Source organism: Erigeron canadensis, chromosome 1 (genome assembly GCF_010389155.1).
Source record: "Erigeron canadensis isolate Cc75 chromosome 1, C_canadensis_v1, whole genome shotgun sequence".
NCBI lineage: Eukaryota > Viridiplantae > Streptophyta > Magnoliopsida > Asterales > Asteraceae > Erigeron > Erigeron canadensis.
Window position 1 is genome coordinate 31467533 of NC_057761.1, and position 20466 is coordinate 31487998.

A 20466-nucleotide genomic window follows, 5' to 3' on the forward strand; every position below is an offset into this window, starting at 1 on the left:
CATTAATGAACCATTGAAGTATATTGTGCCATTAATAGAACCATTCGATCATATTATTACTAAGTAATAATGTCCATACAATAATTCAGGAAGATACTAAAAAAAAATAATCTCTAGGTTTTATCCTACTATTAAGATACCATTAAGCTATTCTTATGAGTTATAACCATAATCTTGAATAAAACTTTATTGATAACGATAGTTAGGCCAACCGGCCTAAATCACCTAAACCCGGTAAGGCTCCCGAACAATAAAACACATTGCAGTCGTTATCATCGTCATCATCAATAAGTGAGAGTTGATAGTTGCGGGGGGTTGAGGGTAATTAATCAAAAGATAAGGAAACACTCATCCAATCCCATTGCGTCACTTTGCAACTAAACACACACTCCAACTAAAGGTCAAAATACTTCACCACAAGAAAGAAAACCATATATGTTTGTATGCATATACAACCTATATCTATATATTTATATATATGCTGTATTTCACCAAAATCTCTAATCCCATTTTCCTCTCCAATCTTCTATGACCAGTTCTTCTACAAATCTTTAGGGACCCAATAATAAGGTTTGTTCTTAAACACCATTAATTTTATATAAGCAAGCAATTATCTGTTATATATAGAAAGATCATATTGTAAATTGTTAATAATCTTGAATAATTTTGTGGGTATCATTGGAAACACACATTATGATGAATTCTTGACTGTTAATAGTAAAAAGATTGTTGCTTTATGGTTTTTGATGTATATAGGAGTGGTGTTTTTTTATGGTTGCCTATCAGGTGTTTGATTAACTGTCAAAGTGAGATATAGAATGAGGAATAGGTCGAAAAAGATTCCGGGTGTCGATAAGGAAATCGGAGATGAGACGAAAGTTAAGAATGTAGTGACTGCAAAGAGATCAGGTTATGCCATTCTGGCTATGTTCATATTTATCATACAAGGAATATGGGCAGTTCATCATTATCAGTTTGAGAGTTTGCCAGAGCCTCTTAGTGCTGAGCAGGTTGGGAAAAGAGGTTTTTCGGAGGTTCAGGCGATGAAGCATGTGGTTGAGTTGACTCAGTTGGGTCCTCATCCTGTTGGTTCTGATGCACTGGAGCTTGGTCTGCAGGTATCGTCTGTTTTTAATAAGTTATGTTTGTCACCTGTCAACGTATCGTATGTTTAGTATTTACCCATTTAATTTGATGATCAGGCGATCCGCTAGTTTGTTTAGTAACATTGAAAGATCATGAATGTAGGTATATACAATTAGTATATAAAACCTTAATTAGCTGCTGGCAATTATAAAAAAACATAGGAAAGGGCACAACGCTAGGCAACTTAAAACCAAACAATCAATTTACACGGGCTTTAATTCATTGTTAACTACATTGTAGGCAAAAACTGACTAAACATATAATGCCTAATATTCTTGAGATATCATAGGTCAAATGGTCGAACCTCATAGTTGATCTGCTTGTTTTTGCAGTATGTTTTAGAAGTGGCCGAGGAAATAAAGAAGACAGCTCACTGGGAAGTTGATGTTGAAGTTGACCTTTTCCATGCAAGTTCTGGTGCTAATATCCTGGTCAGTGGACTTTTTAAAGGGAAAACGCTTGTTTATTCAGATCTAAAACATGTTGTTTTAAAAATCTCTCCAAAATACAATTCTGAAGCAGAAGATAGTGCTATATTGGTCTCTTCTCACATAGATACCGTCTTCTCAGCGTAATTTTCTTCCAATGCCCATTGGTCACCTTTATTTGTTTCTCTGTATTCCATCTCTGTTTTTTTACTTACTTTGATAATGAATTTGAATCTTTATGTTCATGAAGGGAAGGAGCTGGTGACTGCAGTTCTTGTGTAGCTGTTATGCTAGAGCTTGCTCGAGGAATCTCTCATTGGGCTCATGGTTTCAAAAATTCTGTTATCTTCTTATTTAATACCGGGGAGGAAGAGGGATTAAATGGTGCCCATAGTTTCATAACTCAGGTATGAATTTTTGCTTATGTTAGCGTGCATTGCTTATATTTTTATAGTTAATGGATGTTGTACCAAAGAGCAAATATTTTTATTTTTATTTTTAGAACGGCAAAGAGCAAATATTTCTTGTATGTAATATGTGATTGTAATTTCATTATTCTTTATCAATTGGTCTTTTGGAGCGGTAACCTAAAGTATGTTACAGCATCCATGGAGCAGTACCATACGTATGGCCATTGACTTGGAGGCCATGGGCATTGGAGGACCATCTGCTATATTCCAGGTAATCAACCATCAAGAAAGTGCAATAATATCTATACCAGAGCTATGAGGCTAAGACATCTTTAATCCCATTAAACTGGAAAAGGAAACACCCTTAGGACATGTAATTTTGTAGGTTATGGCTGGCCAACCTTGGTACTTCCCTTAATATGTTGTTCATTTTGACAGGCCGGTCCTCATCCATGGGCTATCGAGAACTTTGCATTGGTAGCCAAATACCCATCTGGCCAAATTCTTGCTCAGGTGTGTAGTCTCTTGCTTTTTTCCTGTATATATTAGATCTTTTCATGGAAAAAACAATGGAAACAGATCATGTTTGTCATCAATCTCAATTCACTTTCTATTTTTTCAAATATATCAAGATTTTTAAGTTTTATTTTTCTTTAGTGCTGCAGGATCTTTTTACTTCAGGTCTCGTTAAATCTGCTACTGATTTTCAAGTGTACAGAGAGGTTGCTGGTCTTTCTGGGCTTGATTTTGCTTATGCTGATAATACTGCTGTATATCACACGAAGGTGTTATTTAAGTTTTTTAGGATCATTTTTACTATTATAAGTGAATTCTTGCATACATATAAGTTAAAAGTGATCATTTGTTCTCTTCCAGAATGACAAGTTGAAGCTTTTGAAACCGGGTTCCCTTCAGCATCTTGGGGAAAATATGCTTGCTTTTCTGCTTCATACTGCTGCGTCGTCTCAGCTATCTAATGGCAAAGCAATGGCAGTTAATGAGAAAAGTGACGGTGATGCTGCCATATATTTTGACATTTTGGTATGATTACCATTCTATACTCTTAAACGATGTATGCTTTTGTTTTCCTGATTACAAGGAATGATTTATTAGCACTCAATGAGAGGGACACTCTGCTTTTGAAATCAATTTCATTAAAAGGTAGCCAACTGTCGTCTGATATTTTATTGGGTAACCCACTTTCACCCGGCTTACCTGGTCAATATGTTGACATAACGGCAGACATGTCAATAATTTTGACCATGACATGGCACCAGTTAACTTAGATGATTAGCCTAGATGAAAACTTTTTAGAAGTGAGTTTTTCATTAGTGCAAATAAAGTGTAACCCAAAACAGAAATCAGACCTAAGCGAGCTCTCTTTGTTCGATATGCCATCAAGTGGACCATCAGTTAAAAGTATTATTATATGAATTTGTATAAATTTCAAAAGCATGATTGTGATTTATATAAGTTGTTGAATATCCCATATTCATGGAACATGGGACCATCAGTTTAAATATGCACGATTAGCAGTATTTTAAAATAATAATTTGATGTGACAATTCAGGGAACATACATGGTTGTATTTCGCCAACGTTTTGCCAACATGCTCTACAATTCGGTGATAATGCAATCCATTATGATATGGGCTACATCAGTTGTGATGGGTGGTTCACCTGCCACTTCCTCTTTAGCCTTATCAGTTTTAGGCATCTTATTAATGTGGATATTTTCGTTAAGTTTCTCCATTGGTGTTGCCTTCATTCTACCACTTGTATCTTCATCACCAGTACCCTTTATTTCAAACCCTTGGCTTGTTGGAGGTTTATTTGCTTCCCCTGCTTTCCTTGGGGCTTTGACTGGTCAACATATCAGTTATCTTATACTAAAAAGATATATTTCACGTGTATTTTCCAAAAGAATGGAGACCTTGTCCCCAGTGGTTAAAGCCAACTGGGCCAAACTGGAAGCTGAAAGATCTCTTTATAAAAGTGGATTATTGCAATGGCTTTTTCTTCTCATTGTGGGAAATTATTTCAAAGTTGGATCTTCCTATATAGCCCTTGTGTGGCTCATCTCACCAGCATTTGCTTGTAAGTTCTTTATTTTTCCTTCCCCCGGAAATAAGATGTAATTGCTGGTCAAAGTTAGAGTCTGACTGATATAAGTCCTTGATTTTCTAGATGGATTGCTAGAAGCAACTTTATCCTCAGCCCGGGCACCGAAGGCTCTCAAAACAATAACATTATTGCTGGGACTATTTATACCATTCCTAATCTCTGGTGGCATGTTCATTCGATTAGCAGGAACAGTTGTTGGTATGGCTGTTCGCTTTGACAGGTATTACAAGGCGTGTTAAATCTTGATACGAACTTTCATAACCGGGCTAACCTTAATAACCAATCCTATCAAAAGGAGTATGCTGGTATCTAACCTTATAAGTAATCAAACATAAAATTCTATGATTCTATCTATTAATGGTGGAATGTTTGATCCGAAAATTAATTATGTACCTTTTCCTTTATGTTTCCTTCTGCTAACCCATGATGTGTTATATATATGTGCTGTGATTAATACACTTGCATGCAGTGTAAATGATATAATAATAGTTACAATCAATAGCTATAAAACTTATTTTTCTTTTTTTATATTTAGTTTTATATTGATGCAGGAACCCTGGAGGTACCCCCGAGTGGCTGGGTAGTCTAATAGTTGCTGTGTACATATCAGCTGTCATATGCCTGACTATGGTGTATCTTCTTTCATACATCCACATATCAGGTTTTCTTCTATTAATATAATTGATATCTGTTTATTTGGACGAACATGTTAAAAATATCTAAATTTGCCTTCACCGTTTAAATAAAGATCCATATTTGACTTTTGAAAGTTTCTTCTTTTACAGCTGAAATTGGCGTGGGTTATTTTATTAGAAAGTTAACATCATTAGGCTGTTATACCTAGTCTCTTATTCAACACAGTTATTAACTTCTTAATTCATAAGATCAGTTTTGAGTATCAAACTTAAAATGCTGCCCAGTTTTATTAGTGAAAAAAATTCTGTTTTGTTCTTTTAAGTACAACCATAGATCAGTTTCGGCATATATAGTAAAAATCTTTCATTTTAATAGCCCCGTTTTATTTATTTTTCTATTACTATTCATGTCTTGTTGCGTATTGATTTACTTTTTCTTCATTTATAGGTGCCAAAAAACTAATTGCAATGGCAAGCTTAATTGTGTTTGGCCTTTCACTATCGGTGGTTATATCAGGAATCATCCCACCGTTCACTGAAGATATTTCCAGAGCCGTAAATGTAAAGTAGCTTTTGTTTTGTTGATTTTCCATTGTTCACTTTGTTGGTCTTACTGATATACTGTTTGGAGTAATAATGTTGCATTGGTCATATTGTACTTGTATGATAAGAATGGACCCAAAAATATAAATTAATATTTGCAAAAATTGAAAAGAATTGAATAACTAGATTTTTTCAAAGTTTTGTTTATAATTGTTATAATTTTGTAACTGAGGCGGCCTATTTCGGATTGTCCAAACACTGAGTCTTTTAAACCTGTTACCCGACCCACCTAACCTAGCCATCTAGTCATCTCTGATCAAAATGCACACTTATGCCTGGAACCAGTGATTTGATGTATCTATGTATATCAATGATGATTTTCAGATTGTTCATGTTGTGGACGCATCAGGAAGAAATGGGGAATACAAAGAACCGAGTTCTTATATTTCTTTCTTTTCAACTACCCCTGGAAAATTAACCAAGGAGATTCAACATATTGGAGAAGGGTTTGAATGTGGAAGAGAAAATGTTGCTGACTTCGTCACTTTCACTACTACATACAGTTGTTGGACTAAGGACGATTCGGTAATTGGATGGAGCAAATCGGATATCCCAACTCTCAATGTGGAGAGAGATTTAAGAACAGGTGAGCGAGTTACACAGGTTACATTGGATACTAAAGCGTCAACTCGCTGGTCTCTTGCGATCAATACTAACAAAATAGAAGATTTCAGACTCAAAGGTACTATCTTCACTTCAGGCTTAGAGTTTGTAAAATGGATAGGTTGGACAGGGTGGTTTCAAGTTAAAAACAAGTGACTTTTGTACCGGTCAAAATGACAGGGTGATCCTGAGCCACTTTTTCCATAAGAAATTCTTTGTAAATAATCAATATATCAAATATAGTTACAAAAAAAGTGCATTTATTTCAGTAGTAATGTAATTTTTTGTTGAATACAATTATTTCATAAATGGATCGATATTTTTGGATTTTCCCGAATTTTCTTATTGGTTGTAGCTTGATAGCGGGACCATTGTAGTTCATTGATATTCTTCTTTCAGATGTTGAAAATGGTGAGGAACTGATTCAAATTGGCGCTAAAAGTGCTTCAGATGGATGGCATATAATTCAGTTTTCTGGAGGGAAGAATGCTCCGAAAAGGTTTGATCTGACCCTTTACTGGGACAATAACCAGACTCAAGTAACAATTGTTGACGGCGAAATCCTGTTGAAACTAAGAACAGATGTTGACCAGTTGACTCCAAAAGTTAAAAGGATTCTTGAAAAGCTTCCTTCTTGGTGCTCATTATTTGGGAAGTCTACATCTCCCCATACCTTAGCTTTTTTAAATAATTTACGAGTTCCGTTTTGATCTTATGACACTTATAGATTATACAACCTCTTCCAATATGTGCCGAAACTTGATTATATTTTTAGATATTTTTTGTATTGGATATTAGTTTACGAAGTGATAGGTAATAAGCATGGTTAGAACTAAATATATTTCTTGTTGAACTTAAAAAAAGTATGTCTAGTTGGCCAACATGTGATTTTGTGGTATTCTTGTATGATGAGAATTTATGATTTTTATGAGATATTGAAGTTTATCCGTTTCTCATTCATGATCTGAGTTGTGCCAATCATATGTTTAGATTGATATGTAGTTCTGGCTGTTTTTTCACTTGCTTTCTGTCTGCACCTACTGGGAAGACTTCTGTTTGTGTCAGAAGTCCCAGTTTTATCTGAATTTTGAGGCTCATAGCCCAGAGGCCAAGTTCTGGAGTCTGTGTCATGATCAATCCGATAGACCCATAGGCAAAAGTCCAAATGTCATCCTTTTAAAGGTTGTTGATGGTTCGGGTTATTTGTGTTTTAGATTAAACGGATTTATTTGGGTTCGGGTCAGGTATCACATTTATACAAATAAATGGGTTATTGGGTATAATTCTTTATGCGAGGCCTCAAAAAGAATATAGTAGTTCAACAAATAAAAATTTTAGGTTGTGGTTAATCGAATAAAACACAAACCCGAATAGAATGGCCAATTTAATTCTAACACGTTCGGCTTTGGTCCTGTTATTCGTGTATGATTAGAAAAATCAGATTGACCACTAGCTACTTTTTGTTTATTTTAAGGTGTATCTGAAATGCAATTGTTGAAGCAATTAGAACGAGCCAAGACCTGCTACAATAGGCGTATGCTGTGACAATGGGTGAGACCACCTTGGGCTACCTGTCGATAGACGAAGTACTTCAAATTTCACCAACCTAAGTCGTCAGTACATTTCTGAGATTCGGTCTACGATTTTGAGTCCATAATCTGGGTCAGTTTAGTTTGAGACTATATTTGCACATTTACATAGATAAATTTGAGGTTCTGAGTTTACTCCTCAAGTGTGGATTCGTGAATAACCAACGACCCACAGTCCCACACAGTCATATATGCACATAATTTTTAACAATTTAGCAAAATGACATATTTTAAAAAGTTATTCCATTTTTTTTTTTTTTTTTGACAATTTATATTTTATATGTTATATCATACATAATGTTTTCATGAACATGGATAGTATTTATGTGTTTCTAGTTAATGGGTTAAACCGGCTAGTTAAACAGTTGTAAACTATACATAGATTATTATGCTTAGAAGGATTTATTTTTTCTAAAAAATTAAAAAATAGCAGCCTTGAAAAAAATAAGGTTGCTATTTACAGTACCATTTTCCTCTTTATAATAAGACGTCATGTGTTATCTTATGTTTGCATTATGTCTTTCACTTTATGTGTTGCAATCCAAATTTGTGCAACTAAAGTTGACATTATTGGAGTCATGAAAAAGATACTCGTACAAAACAACCAAAAATTAGGAAAAATATGCTTAGACAACTTTCATGTTTGACTTTTTGACTCTTTACCAAATTTCTTATATGGGATCTCGAGCCTTTCTTATTTGTCATAAACTTTTAAAGATTCTTCTATTCTCTTTAAATATTACTCGTAACTCATTTTTTTTTAAAGTAAAACTTTAAATATTAACTTTAATTGTTTCATTTTTCTAATCCAGAAATTAAGTTTATTAACAGTTTAATAGTTTATTTGTAGCTTCTATTATAATTAGTCTTTTAACCTTTATTATACGACTACAACTAAATAAACATGTGTACACGATTGAGCTATTTTTCAAAAAAATTGTTTAAAAAAACGAAAAACAACCTTTTTGTCTCTAAAATCGAAAAAGAAAAACCATATTGTTGGGGGTGAATTTGAGGATAAACAGTTGTACAATTTGGTTTTCACAAAGTTTAAGTATAATAAATAAATATTTAAAATGGGTGTGTGGGAGACAATTTTCCATAATTGAATGGGCATTAAATGGTGTGAGTGTGTGTGTGCATGGGATTGATAAGTCGTCCCAACCATCGAAACGGCGCAACTCTTGTTACGCACCTAAACATGGCTTCTTATTCAATTCACATTTATATATGCTATTCATACTTTATATTTATAATGTATTTTACTTCATACAAAAAATTTGCAAATTACTCGTACAATTCTAGATATACAAATTTTACACAATCTACAACCTATATGAAGCTTTAACTGCAAATATTGTAAAATAAGTTGGAATAAAAAAGTTGTGGTCAATTACAAAAAATTAAGACATAAAAATCCCATATAAAAAACAAAATCAGACTATTGGTTTTTACTTTGTGATATTTTTAATATAATAAACCACTTATCAAGCTTAATACGGAGGGATCTATTTCATATTTATATTTATTTTACCTCACAAAAAGGAAAGTTTATGATATTATTCAGATTAAAATCCACAAAAAATTCTAAGCTATTTTTCAAAGAAAATGATATTCGTATCACCATTTTTTATAAATGTATCACAATGTACAAGTTATACAACTTACTGTATGCATAGGTGTGATACAATCATCAAAAGAAATGGTACATATATCACTTTCCATTTTTCAAGGACTAACTCAAGTCAAAAGCCTTTCACATTGGCCACAAATTATTATTATTTTTACGACGAGTAATTGATGACAATTGATCTACTGACAAAATTGAGACATATGTATTAACTGCTTGAAGTTAAGTGTAATATATTTTATAGTCTAATATTATGAATAATTATGTATATATAAATGGAAAATGATAAATCCTCCTAAAAATTAGACTAAAAATATTCTTAAAACTATAAGAACGTAATAAGTGGTATCCACTAATTCTCTTTCCTAAATTTGTCCATGGATTTTTCACATGTCATCATCTTATAATTAGGATGACATTAAGCTATTTATTTAAAAGATAAATTATTTTCCATAAATATAACTATCCTAAAATGAATGAATGGTTTTTGTGTCATTTCTTTCAGTTCTTTTCCTCCTTTTACTACTTATGCTCATATACTTTAATACTCTTACAATAAAGATCCTCATCAATTAACGATCATTAAATTCTGCTCGAGTGTTTAACGGTAATTACAAAGACTGATGCAAATTATATCATTTTTATCTAACAAGGAGTTGGGTCTTTTTCTCTAACTAGACATTTTCTCTACAACTTTGTAACTAGCATCAAACATTACTTATAACTTAACAAGGTCTAATTATAGTATGTTTGAGTTTTTCTACTTTTATATTGTATGACAACTACAATTCAGTGACAAATCAGTCGCATTTTTGTAAATAATCCTAAAAATACGTTATAAATCTTACATATAATCGCACATAATAAACGTCTGAAATACTCTATTAATTTTACATACTACAATATACATAAACGTAATGTCTTTCAGAGCAACGCCCGAGTGATATATCTCGTTTAATCTTTCAAAGTTAAAAGTAAGAAAAAAATGGAGGGTAGATAATGTGACAACATGAATTGAAAACAGACGTAAACCAACCAAGCCGCACGTGAGCAAGCTGTCTGTTCCTAATCCCACTATACTTTGGGATTAATGTTGTCTGTGGGACTTCCATTTTATATTCACTTGATTTTTACTATATAAAACTTTATTTATATCGTCATTAATCCATATTAATTAGCTTAATGCATAGAGCTTAAAGGGATTCATATCCCAACCAAGTTTTTTTGGTATCTAGACCACATATACTATTTACAGCGATAGTCATTACAAATAGTGCGAGCCTCCTGTCTATAATGGCAAATCTGACAAAAAAAATAGCGGACCCCCTGTCAGTAATCGCTGCAAATAGTTGGATATAGACAAAAACACCACTATATGCAGCGATAATCGCTGCAAATAGTCTGGTTTAATTACCAAAAAAGTGGTCGGGATACCAGCCGCTCAGCTTAATTACCCTTTGTCCTAGGAAACAGATAGAGTCGATCATGATAATGTATATCAGTATATGCTTCCCAAATGTTAAAGATATCGACATCATTTGAAAGATTATGATGAATTTGGAGATATATATTGTGTGAAACAACATGATGATGATTAATTAATTAGATCCTAACTTTATGCTGCAAAATGTACTTGTAGAATTGTAGTATATATCTTTCGAACAGTGAATGTATATATGTCAACCTCTAATTAGTTGTTAGTACATACAAGTTTTTTTTCCATATATATATAAACATAAACATTGTACTAGTAATAAAAATAAAAATATGTTGAATGAAGTCTCAATCCTCACTTTACGTGCGTCAAAAGTATGTATCTTTTCATACTAAAAGCCTATTCTAGAATTTTATTATAGGTACCTTAACGAAAGCTGATAAAATGAAGTGTGATATATTTAGTTACTAATCACCTTCATTTATCACAAACTTTCAAAGTTTGTCATAAGATATTCTGCATAAAAGTGAGTGAAACAACTCTCCGGCCTTCTCAAATAACTATCGAAGGTCTAGCCGTTTAGGCAACTAATTACTTGTGTGTGTCCTCCTGCCATTTTAACTATTATCTGGCAATGGTGGCTTTCCCAAATAAAATAAATCCATGAGGTCTGATCGAGTTAATCGCCAACTAAATTCAAACAAAGTAAAGGTTTTCCCAAACACAAACATCGTCAATCCGGCATGGCCACATAAAGAATTGTAATTTTCTATACCTCTTTTTTTGGCACTAGCTAGCTAGCTCGATCTAACAACATGGATCTCCAATTTCCTAATATTGTTTGCCAAAGCCCTAATGGTTAATAATTTGTAACTTAATTACAACAATCAGAGGAAACTCTTTCTATATTTTTTTCATTTTTTGATCACATTCACAAGATTTCTTGGTATGCAACATAAAGTTACAAGGTAGTACTACACAAGAGTTGAATGAGCAACAGCCAACTTTAATTAAGAATCAAGAAAAGAAAACATCAAAAACATTACAATGATTCCTATATGCTAAAATGTCTTAACATAGGTAGAAAGGGGATTTCCCCATAACTCCTATAACCCAAAAAAAAAAAAAAAGTAATAAGTAACACGAAGAAATTAAACAAACTAATAACTTGGACTGTACATGTTTTTGTAAACATATCGATTGTTTGCTAACAAACTATGTTGCCACTACTCGAATCGTTCAAAATCGTCAACCTTCGTGCCACCTTCGAGAACTCACTGCAACAAAAACAAGTTGGAGTTTAGTATCGAGTACACGAAAATAATATAAGATGCAAACTTTGCTAAATGTTAAGTTGTACAAAAAATTATTTATACCTAAAGGTTTCATCTCCAATGTGTTTTATAGCTCCATCCATGTTTTGATAAATCAAGTTGCTTAATGCATCTGATTTATCCAACCCAAACATGCCTGAAAGTTCTATGTACAATTCTTCATACGAGCCCAAAGCGGAGAGGTCAAGGGTCCGACCCACATCCTCTGACTCCATAAATATCTTACAATGGCCCGTCTCAACCCATGGACCATCTTCCTCAGAGGAACTTCTGCCCGAACCATTTTGAAGTACCACGGAACCATCCGTGTCACCAGAAACACTTTCGGATAGTTGTTGTTCGGTCAAGATAGGTTGACCGAACAAAACAAACATTGGTTTTTTGTTATCTTTTTCTTCTTCCTGCTCTTTCTTCTTTGGATGCGTCTTTGGGTTGTTATGGTTTCCCATTGTTAACAAGCAAGAAATGTTTCCGTCGCGTTCTTGAAATGGGAACCGGTTCATCAATGAGTCATGGTTCATTATTCGGTTTGAAAACGGTTTCATTTGGTTAAACTGGAGATGATGAAGATGATGGTCCAGCCCAAATTGTGAACTATGCCTGGCTCCCTGAATGCTTGGCAGCAGGGGAAAATCGGGTTGTTGAGGAAACCGAAGCTTCTTTCTTGGAGGTGAAAATGGGCTTAAATGAATCGCGGGCATACTTGCCACTAATTCAACTAACCACGGATTGACCCGTTTCACATTTTGTAACAATTCGGGCTCGTCCCAAGCAACCTAATTTAGACCAAACATAAAAAAAGTTAACACAAGATCACTAATTTCAATATACATTTTCAACTCAAAAAAAAGGTTACACAAATATATAAAATATATATATAGAAAAAATTTCAATGTGAGAACCATTTGAAATAGAGAATACATATATATACCTGAAGAAGTCGCCAAGGCGAATTAGGCCATTGGATTTGATCAACAACTTGAACCAACGAAATCGTGCCCATAAACCAACTAATTCTCGACGAATCCTCTGTCTCGAAAGCCATCTTAAACCTCATTCCAGGACACCATTGGATTCTCATTGCAGCTTTCACAGTAGAAGCTTTGACACAAAATTCCGGAGTACTTGCTCGCGGGTAGTAAACAACCTCAAACGCCTGCCCATTAGCCGCACGATTTGCAGCTTCAATCACAGACTCTACACTCGATTTACCCTTCGAATTCTCATTCTCTAGGGGAAATCTTGAAAACCCAGTTCCATATAGTGATGAAGCATTATTAGGAACTTCAAGAAACCCACCACCAATTCCTCTTTTGGCTCTCCGAATTCCTACACATAGATCGCCATTATCGGCTCTTAAGAACACAATGGAATCACCAGCTACTAGCTTTTTATGGTTCACAAAGTTGCTCCATCCTGTGGTCAAAAGATGTCTTCTTGGAGTTCCTCTATATATATGCCGAAACTTCCACATTTGGCCATGAACATCCTTCACCAGGATAGTTTGGACCGGTGGCTCAGCTGCGTAGTCCAGGCGCGGAAAAATAGTTTCCGCGCAGTACCTTTTTCATTAAAAAAAGTAAAAACAAAAGTCGAAGTTAATTACATATCATTAAACAATAAAGGTAATTTTAACACAAAAGTAATTACTATGAGAAAAATAAACCAAACTTTAATTAGTGACATACCTTGGAACCGAAAAGCCGCCACCATTGTTGGCGTCGGATTGAGTCAATGTTTTGGCAAACGAAGAGGGTTTCTCTTTGTTTTCGTTCGTCTTATAATCAAACCCTAGAAACGCGTCATCTTCGTTTTCATAATTATCACAATCGTTTTGGTTTGTTATGGGGCAAAGTCCAATCTTAGCATAAACTTCGTCTGTGTCAGTATCCGCCATGAACTTAATGGCGGATACCTGACACAGAATGTAGGGCGGGATCCGTCTGCCAAAATTGACAGTTCTGGATCCCGAGTGCTCAGCATGGCCTTGAGGGAAGTACAAAATTTTGGAATTGATTGGGGGCATTTGCACCATACCACCAGCACAAGCATGCCACAACTGTGAATCCAAACTTTTTTCCATTTCATTCATTGGTTTCTTCACATAATTCATCACATTAATCATTGCAATAATAGATAACCTGTAAAACCCCACAACATAAATGTCTTAGTTATTTATCAAAAAAAAAGAAAAAAAGATTAGATTAAATACATGAAATGAAAGATAAGATGGAGAAAAAAGAAATTTAATTCTCTTATATAAATGTATGCAACTTAACTCATTTTTGTTATCATCTATAAGATACTTATATAGTATATGATTTTTGCCATTGTACTAAATAAGACAACATTGCATTTTGATGCAATCAATCTACATAAAGGTGTAAGACATTCAATTAAAAGTATATAACAATATAAAAGTAATATTACTTTTAATGTAAAAGTTCATCACTTTACAAGACATAAAATCAAGATTTTGCTTACAAAACAAAATCTTGATTTTATATTATATCAAATGTAATAAATACTACTACTAGCTATACTAATATTCACTTGATGTGGGCTTCTTTATAAATACCAATGAAAAAGCAATAGATAGATATATACATACATACCTAGAGTAGTATATATGATATGAGAGAGCAACTAGCAGTTAAAACTACTGAAGTTCCATTGAAGAAAGTATATATATCTTGGAATTAATTAGCTAGATTTGGTTCCTGCAAGTTGAGTTGAGATTTAAAGGTTATAGATAAAATTTAGATAAAGATTTGATGTATATATATATATATATAGATATGGATAGAGAGAGAATGGAGTTCGTTGCAGGAGAATAAGAAGCAAAAAGAAGAAGAATATAAGCAGAAAACAAAAAAGAGAGAGTGAGAGAGAGACAGAAACGGTCATTCACCTGAAGGTTCGTTGCCGACCAGACGGGGGCATAAAATAGACAGATATATATTATGCATTTATATATACATATTGTATTGTATGTATGCGTATATATGGTGAGAGAAAAAAGAGAGATTTTTGCAGTGTTTGTTAGGGATTCTACAATACCCAACTCTTTTTCAAGTATTTCAGTATCTAATCTTAATGGACGTTTTATTTCAATAACAACCCCTTAACTCTTTGGTATGGCTTTAGAAGCCCACTCATGTTATACTTTTAACCGGTTTGTCCCTTTTGTACATACATCATCATAATTGTACATCTACAGAAATGGATAACTACTTATTTATCGGGTTTCTTTAACGATAGCTAACATTAGAGAAAGTAAATCACGTAACGTTATAATTAAAACCTTAAAGGTACATGAAACGGTATTTAAACTCATGACTTTCGCATTTATATTGCATGTCCTACATCACTAATCTAGGCGTGACATTTTTGGAAACAACAAATTAAAGAGAATTTCACTTAAGTAAAATGGACAAGATGTTATTGTTATATATTTTTGTGTAATTGTATTAACTTGACAACCAATAAAAATTTGGTAGTGTGGATCAAAGTGCACGATTATTTGAGTTTATAATGACCTTAGAGGCGAAACATCTAAGTAATAGAGGTTCGGGGGCAGTGCCGCTGGTAGCGGAGTCCAAGGGACAGGGCTCCTGATTGGGTCAAATCCACTCTAGAGAATATATTTCAAAAACTACAAGGTGTGAATTTGACAATTTAGGATACATGAAAACAGTTTTAAAGGCAGTTTTCAAACCCTAGCTAAACATATATATGTGATATATATTCTCTATCATTTTGTCTTTTTTTTATGGTTCAAAATCCTCTCCAACAAATACATATTAAGTTTTATTAATTCTCTGAATTATATCCAATCAATTCATCTAAACGAACCACCAAATAAATTTGATCTTTTGAAAGGGGATCACGCCTTTTAGCTTATCTAATTTATTGTTCATTTATTTTGCAACTTTCCCAACAGTTATACGAATCACAGTTTATCAAAATATAAACGTCTTAACATATATTTGAGTCTATATCAAAGCCGTCCAGAGATTCTATTCGGCTCCATGCACTAATATTCCAAATTCGACGAAGACACCTTCACTACCATTACTTAAACACCACTCATGCCTGGCGGGGGATTGGTTGGGGTGGGGAACTTAATCTTTGTTGATGAGCCGTAGTTTGTAGTTCTAATGACTTTCTAACTACATCAAGGGTGCTAGAGATCTATGTGAAAAGTTCAGGGGTACAAATTGGAAATTTTACATGATTGACTTTTTGGCAATTTGATGAGATCTGAATATCTGTTTTAATGAATGTTTTATCCTATTAACATAGTATTTTGCAAAATGTAACGCATTCCCACTAGCTAGTTTGAATTAGAATTAAAATCCCAAAGAAACTTTTAGGAAAAATAGGTCTTCTTTGACGATATTTCAAATTTTGAGGTCTCTAGCTATCCTTGAAAACAAACAAGTATCAATTATAAAACAAATCTAAATTACATTAGCAGTTTATAATACAAATCTAAAATTATTCGTGTTAAATAAACTTTTAAAATCAACATGACCATCAAGTTTATTTATTAATTTACTATCCAACAAATTTTAATATCTAAAATGCATTGAATTGAAAACTATTTATTTCGTATTTCAAATAAATAAACTATATATATTTTTTCTTTAAATGACTAGCACGGTACCCGCGCTATGCGGCGGTGGTCATGGCGGCGACGGTGTGATGGTTGGACGATTGTTGGTGATGGAGCGACGGTGAGTTGTGTATATAATTGATGTAAAAGGTTAATGGACATATTTTAAATGATAAAGGACTGACAGTATAATTTAATCATTAATGTTAAAAGGATAGTGTATATGAAAGCATTTTAAGGGGTATTAAGTGAAAATATTACATATTTTTAACATTACCAAAAATAAAAATGGCTATTCTTTTTATAATATAGTATAGATAAATCAGTTGAATGCTTAAATATATATAATTCAGACAATACATAACATTCACATACTTTAATTAAGTAGCATTTATACTTTAATTATCTTTTTTTAGGTTTGTAAAGTTTGAAAAAACCGAAGTATTGATATGATACAATTTTTAGCGACACTTGTTTTCGAAAAACATATTTTGGTTTTAATTTTTTAACAGTGTTGATGATAGTTTTATTTTATATAAAATTAAAATTATTTGTTTCTATATATAAATGTACGTAGACACGAGGCATATATAGGGTCAATAGCAAAGCTACGTACTGTGTTAAAAAAAAAAACATATATGAATTCAAGTAGTGTAATACTCGTAAATCATTACCAGGATTAAAAAAAAGCATACATCTTCTATTAATTACGTTAGCTTGTTTTAAGTTACGAGAGCAAGTATTCGTACGTTGCGGCGGTAATATGGTGGGGTGATAGGTCATAGAGTGTGATAGGTTATAGAAGGTGATAGGTCATAGAGTGTGATAGCCAAATGCCTTAGCCGTACGGGCTCCGCCCTTAAATTTAAAAAGGGATAACTGCAGAAAATAAAAAGCACCTTTCAACCAATTCACGAAAATAGCAGTGACCTTTAAAAGTTTTGTTTTTTTGAAATGAACTTTCATTTATTACCGGAAATAGCAACATTTGACACGTGGACAAGGTGACGTGGACATTTTTTGATTATGTGACATTTTTAATGACGTGTCATTCTTTATAATACAGAAAATAGAAAGGACCTTTCAAACAATACGAAAATAGCAATAACCTTTAAAAGTTTACTTTTCAGCAATGAACTTTAATTTATAGTCGTCTTACTAGAACACCTCGTCGGTGTTGGATGTGGGGATGGTTTTTTCTTCGATTTCTTCAACTAACTTAGAAACTGTCGACAGTTTGTTCGAGTTCGAGAAAACCTCCGGACCTTTGCCATCTGGATCTATCTCATGTGCAGACAAACTCTTCTTAAACGAACCAAATCTGGCCTATGAAACTCTCGTCTCACCTGAACATCCGCAGGATCTCTCTCCAACAAAAACAAAGACGTTTTGACATCTAGTTTTAGAGATTTTAAAATTCGAGATAGACGAAGAAGATATAGATCTATGTCTCCTTTATGATCTTCATACACAATTTCTCAATGCTTGAAAATGGAAGAGACACAACAAAAATAAATAAAAAGAAGGTGAAATTAGCTTCAGAATATAATGACGAGAAAAAAAACCTTGTCAGAATCGAAACTGAAACGAAGCCATTTTGGTAGGAAATGACATGACTGATAAAAATTAAATAGTAAATAAATAAAATATAATGTCACGTCATTAAAAAATGTCACGTAATCAAAAATGTTCACGTCACCATGTCCACGTGTCAAATGTTGCTATTTCCGGTAATAAATGAAAGTTCATTTCTAAATAACAAAACTTTTAAAGGTCACTGCTATTTTCGTGAATGGGTCGAAAGGTGCTTTCTATTTTCTGCAGTTATCCCATTTAAAATTTCGTCGAAAGTATATCGAATGACATCTCTAATGAAAGAGCACGAAATTTTAAGAACACCCATATAATTTTTATGATTTATTGATGTACGGTTTTTGAGATAAAAGATTTTGAATGAATTAATTAGGGGAATAAATTATTTATGGAGAAGAAAAAAAAATGATTGGTTGAGATTTGAGGAGAGAGAAAGGGTAATATAGTTATTTTAGATAAATATATAATATATAGGGGGTATTTTTGGAATGTAAATGTTGAAACTTAAATTTAGACAGAGATTTTTTGCTTTATAATATAATATAGTATAGATTACGAAGAATTAAAAGAAGAAAAAGTAATCAAATACATTTTTTGAATAAAGATGAGAAAGAGACAATATCGGGAGAAATGAGAGTGTTTAGTTTGGATATAAAGGCTTTTAACATAAAGTTGGTCTTGTTTGAACCGACCCCTACGTACGGCATGTTTGTTCACAAAAAAAATTCTTTTTCAATTTGTACCAAATACTCGTACTACATTATATAAATATATTCTTTACTATATATGAGTTTTAATATTACTCGTATTAGTTAATTATTACATGCAATTAACCCATTTAAATCTAGGACATTTACAAATAATGCAATAGTATATAAATGGTGTTGCATCTGTGTAAGTTAAAGATAAATTTGTCAAATGCAGTAAATTTGATCTCTATATATGTTTATTAATTAGTGTAGAAAAATAAAATTTTAAATAAAATATAATTGTATCGTATATATATATATATATATATATATATATTAAAACAGTAGGAATCCTAGCCTTTTAAGTCATCCTCTCTAATTAAAGCTATGCTTAAATGTTGCCATATAAGATTTATCCTATGTGGCATCTCCATGTTTTTTTTAAATTATCAATCTTTTTTATAGAAAATATAGTATAAATTAGAATATGGAAACTATAAAATTGGATATATCGTATATGAAAAACAATATATTTATGGGATTGATCAACATTAATTTGGCATGAATATTACAAATCCACAAATTCTTACATACCCTTTATTATTATTATTATTATTATTATTATTATTATTATTATTATTATTATTATTATTATTATTTATTTTTATTTTTATTTTTAATAAAATCGTCACTTTGTACGTACGATTACAAATTCTATATTTACTAAATCCTTATATTTGTTAGAATTATACGCACGATTACAAATTCATTTGTTATTGATTCCATTTGTATGTATTTAGGATGAATGGTAATATAATCTAATCACATTAGTAATTCTATAAAAAGGGTTTTTTTTAAGCTTTATTTTGTGTAGGTATATAATTGCTATTTAACAAATAGTTAAACATTCATTAAGCTCTATGTAATCAAAATATTCAATCATCATGATGTGGAAATAATATACTCTATATGAACTAATAGACGATAATAGATGTATCAAAATAGGTTGGTTCAGAGTTCAGACATCTTCACCTAATTCTTGATCATATACTCTGGGCACTCCAATAAATCGAATTCGCGTGTTTCAACTTTACATGTAGGTCTACACTACACTTCATTGTTTTGTTTTGTTGACCTAATTGTATGTTGCGGGTATTCGACCAACTATAACAATTCTTTAAAGTATAGCCAAAGTCCTCAATGCCAAATTTCAACCTGAATTTAGGTTTATTTGTATGTTAAAACATTATGTATGGAGTTCACATTACATAATCTATCATCCAAGGATTAGAGATCACTATATTTTTCATGTTTCAAAATATAATTTATTATTATACTGCTTTAAAAAAAATCCGCATATCGTGCGAGTAAAAAACCTAATATATGTATATACGTACAACTGTGGACACGTTATTTTAAACTTGTAGGCTTGTAGCTAGGTGCAAAAATGCACATATATCATATATGTTTATGAATTTTAATGAAAATTAAACATTCTAAATATTATTGATATATATATATATATTCTAAATATTATTGATATATATGTGTGTGTATATATATATCTTGTAGTAATTAATTTATAGGGATATATATATATATATATATATATATGAATTTTAATGACAAC

General features: G+C 32.4%; 2 protein-coding genes across 3 annotated transcripts; one reads left to right on the forward strand and one right to left on the reverse strand.

The window, feature by feature from the left end:
* Positions 1-358: 358 nt before the first annotated feature.
* Positions 359-7774, forward strand: LOC122581627 (endoplasmic reticulum metallopeptidase 1). Of its 2 annotated transcripts, XM_043753874.1 has the most exons (14): positions 359-570; positions 787-1118; positions 1479-1717; positions 1825-1981; positions 2178-2255; positions 2423-2497; positions 2650-2769; positions 2861-3025; positions 3555-4080; positions 4171-4327; positions 4659-4768; positions 5191-5303; positions 5670-6027; positions 6348-7774. In XM_043753874.1, the coding sequence occupies exons 2-14, from the start codon at positions 819-821 to the stop codon at positions 6656-6658; spliced, it is 2709 nt and encodes a 902-aa protein (XP_043609809.1). In that variant the 5' UTR covers positions 359-570; positions 787-818; the 3' UTR covers positions 6659-7774. The 2 variants fall into 2 exon arrangements, with proteins under 2 accessions (XP_043609809.1, XP_043609815.1); XM_043753880.1 differs by lacking the exons at positions 359-570; positions 787-1118; positions 1479-1717; positions 1825-1981 and having other exon boundaries at positions 2642-2769.
* A 3813-nt stretch (positions 7775-11587) lies between these two features.
* Positions 11588-14925, reverse strand: LOC122584677 (auxin response factor 18-like). Its single transcript, XM_043756723.1, has 5 exons — positions 14848-14925; positions 13625-14077; positions 12868-13498; positions 11979-12712; positions 11588-11879 (listed from the first exon to the last, which is right to left on the reverse strand). Exons 1-5 carry the CDS (start codon positions 14877-14879, stop codon positions 11810-11812), a joined length of 1920 nt encoding a protein of 639 aa, XP_043612658.1. The 5' UTR covers positions 14880-14925; the 3' UTR covers positions 11588-11809.
* Between the last annotated feature and the right edge of the window lie 5541 nt (positions 14926-20466).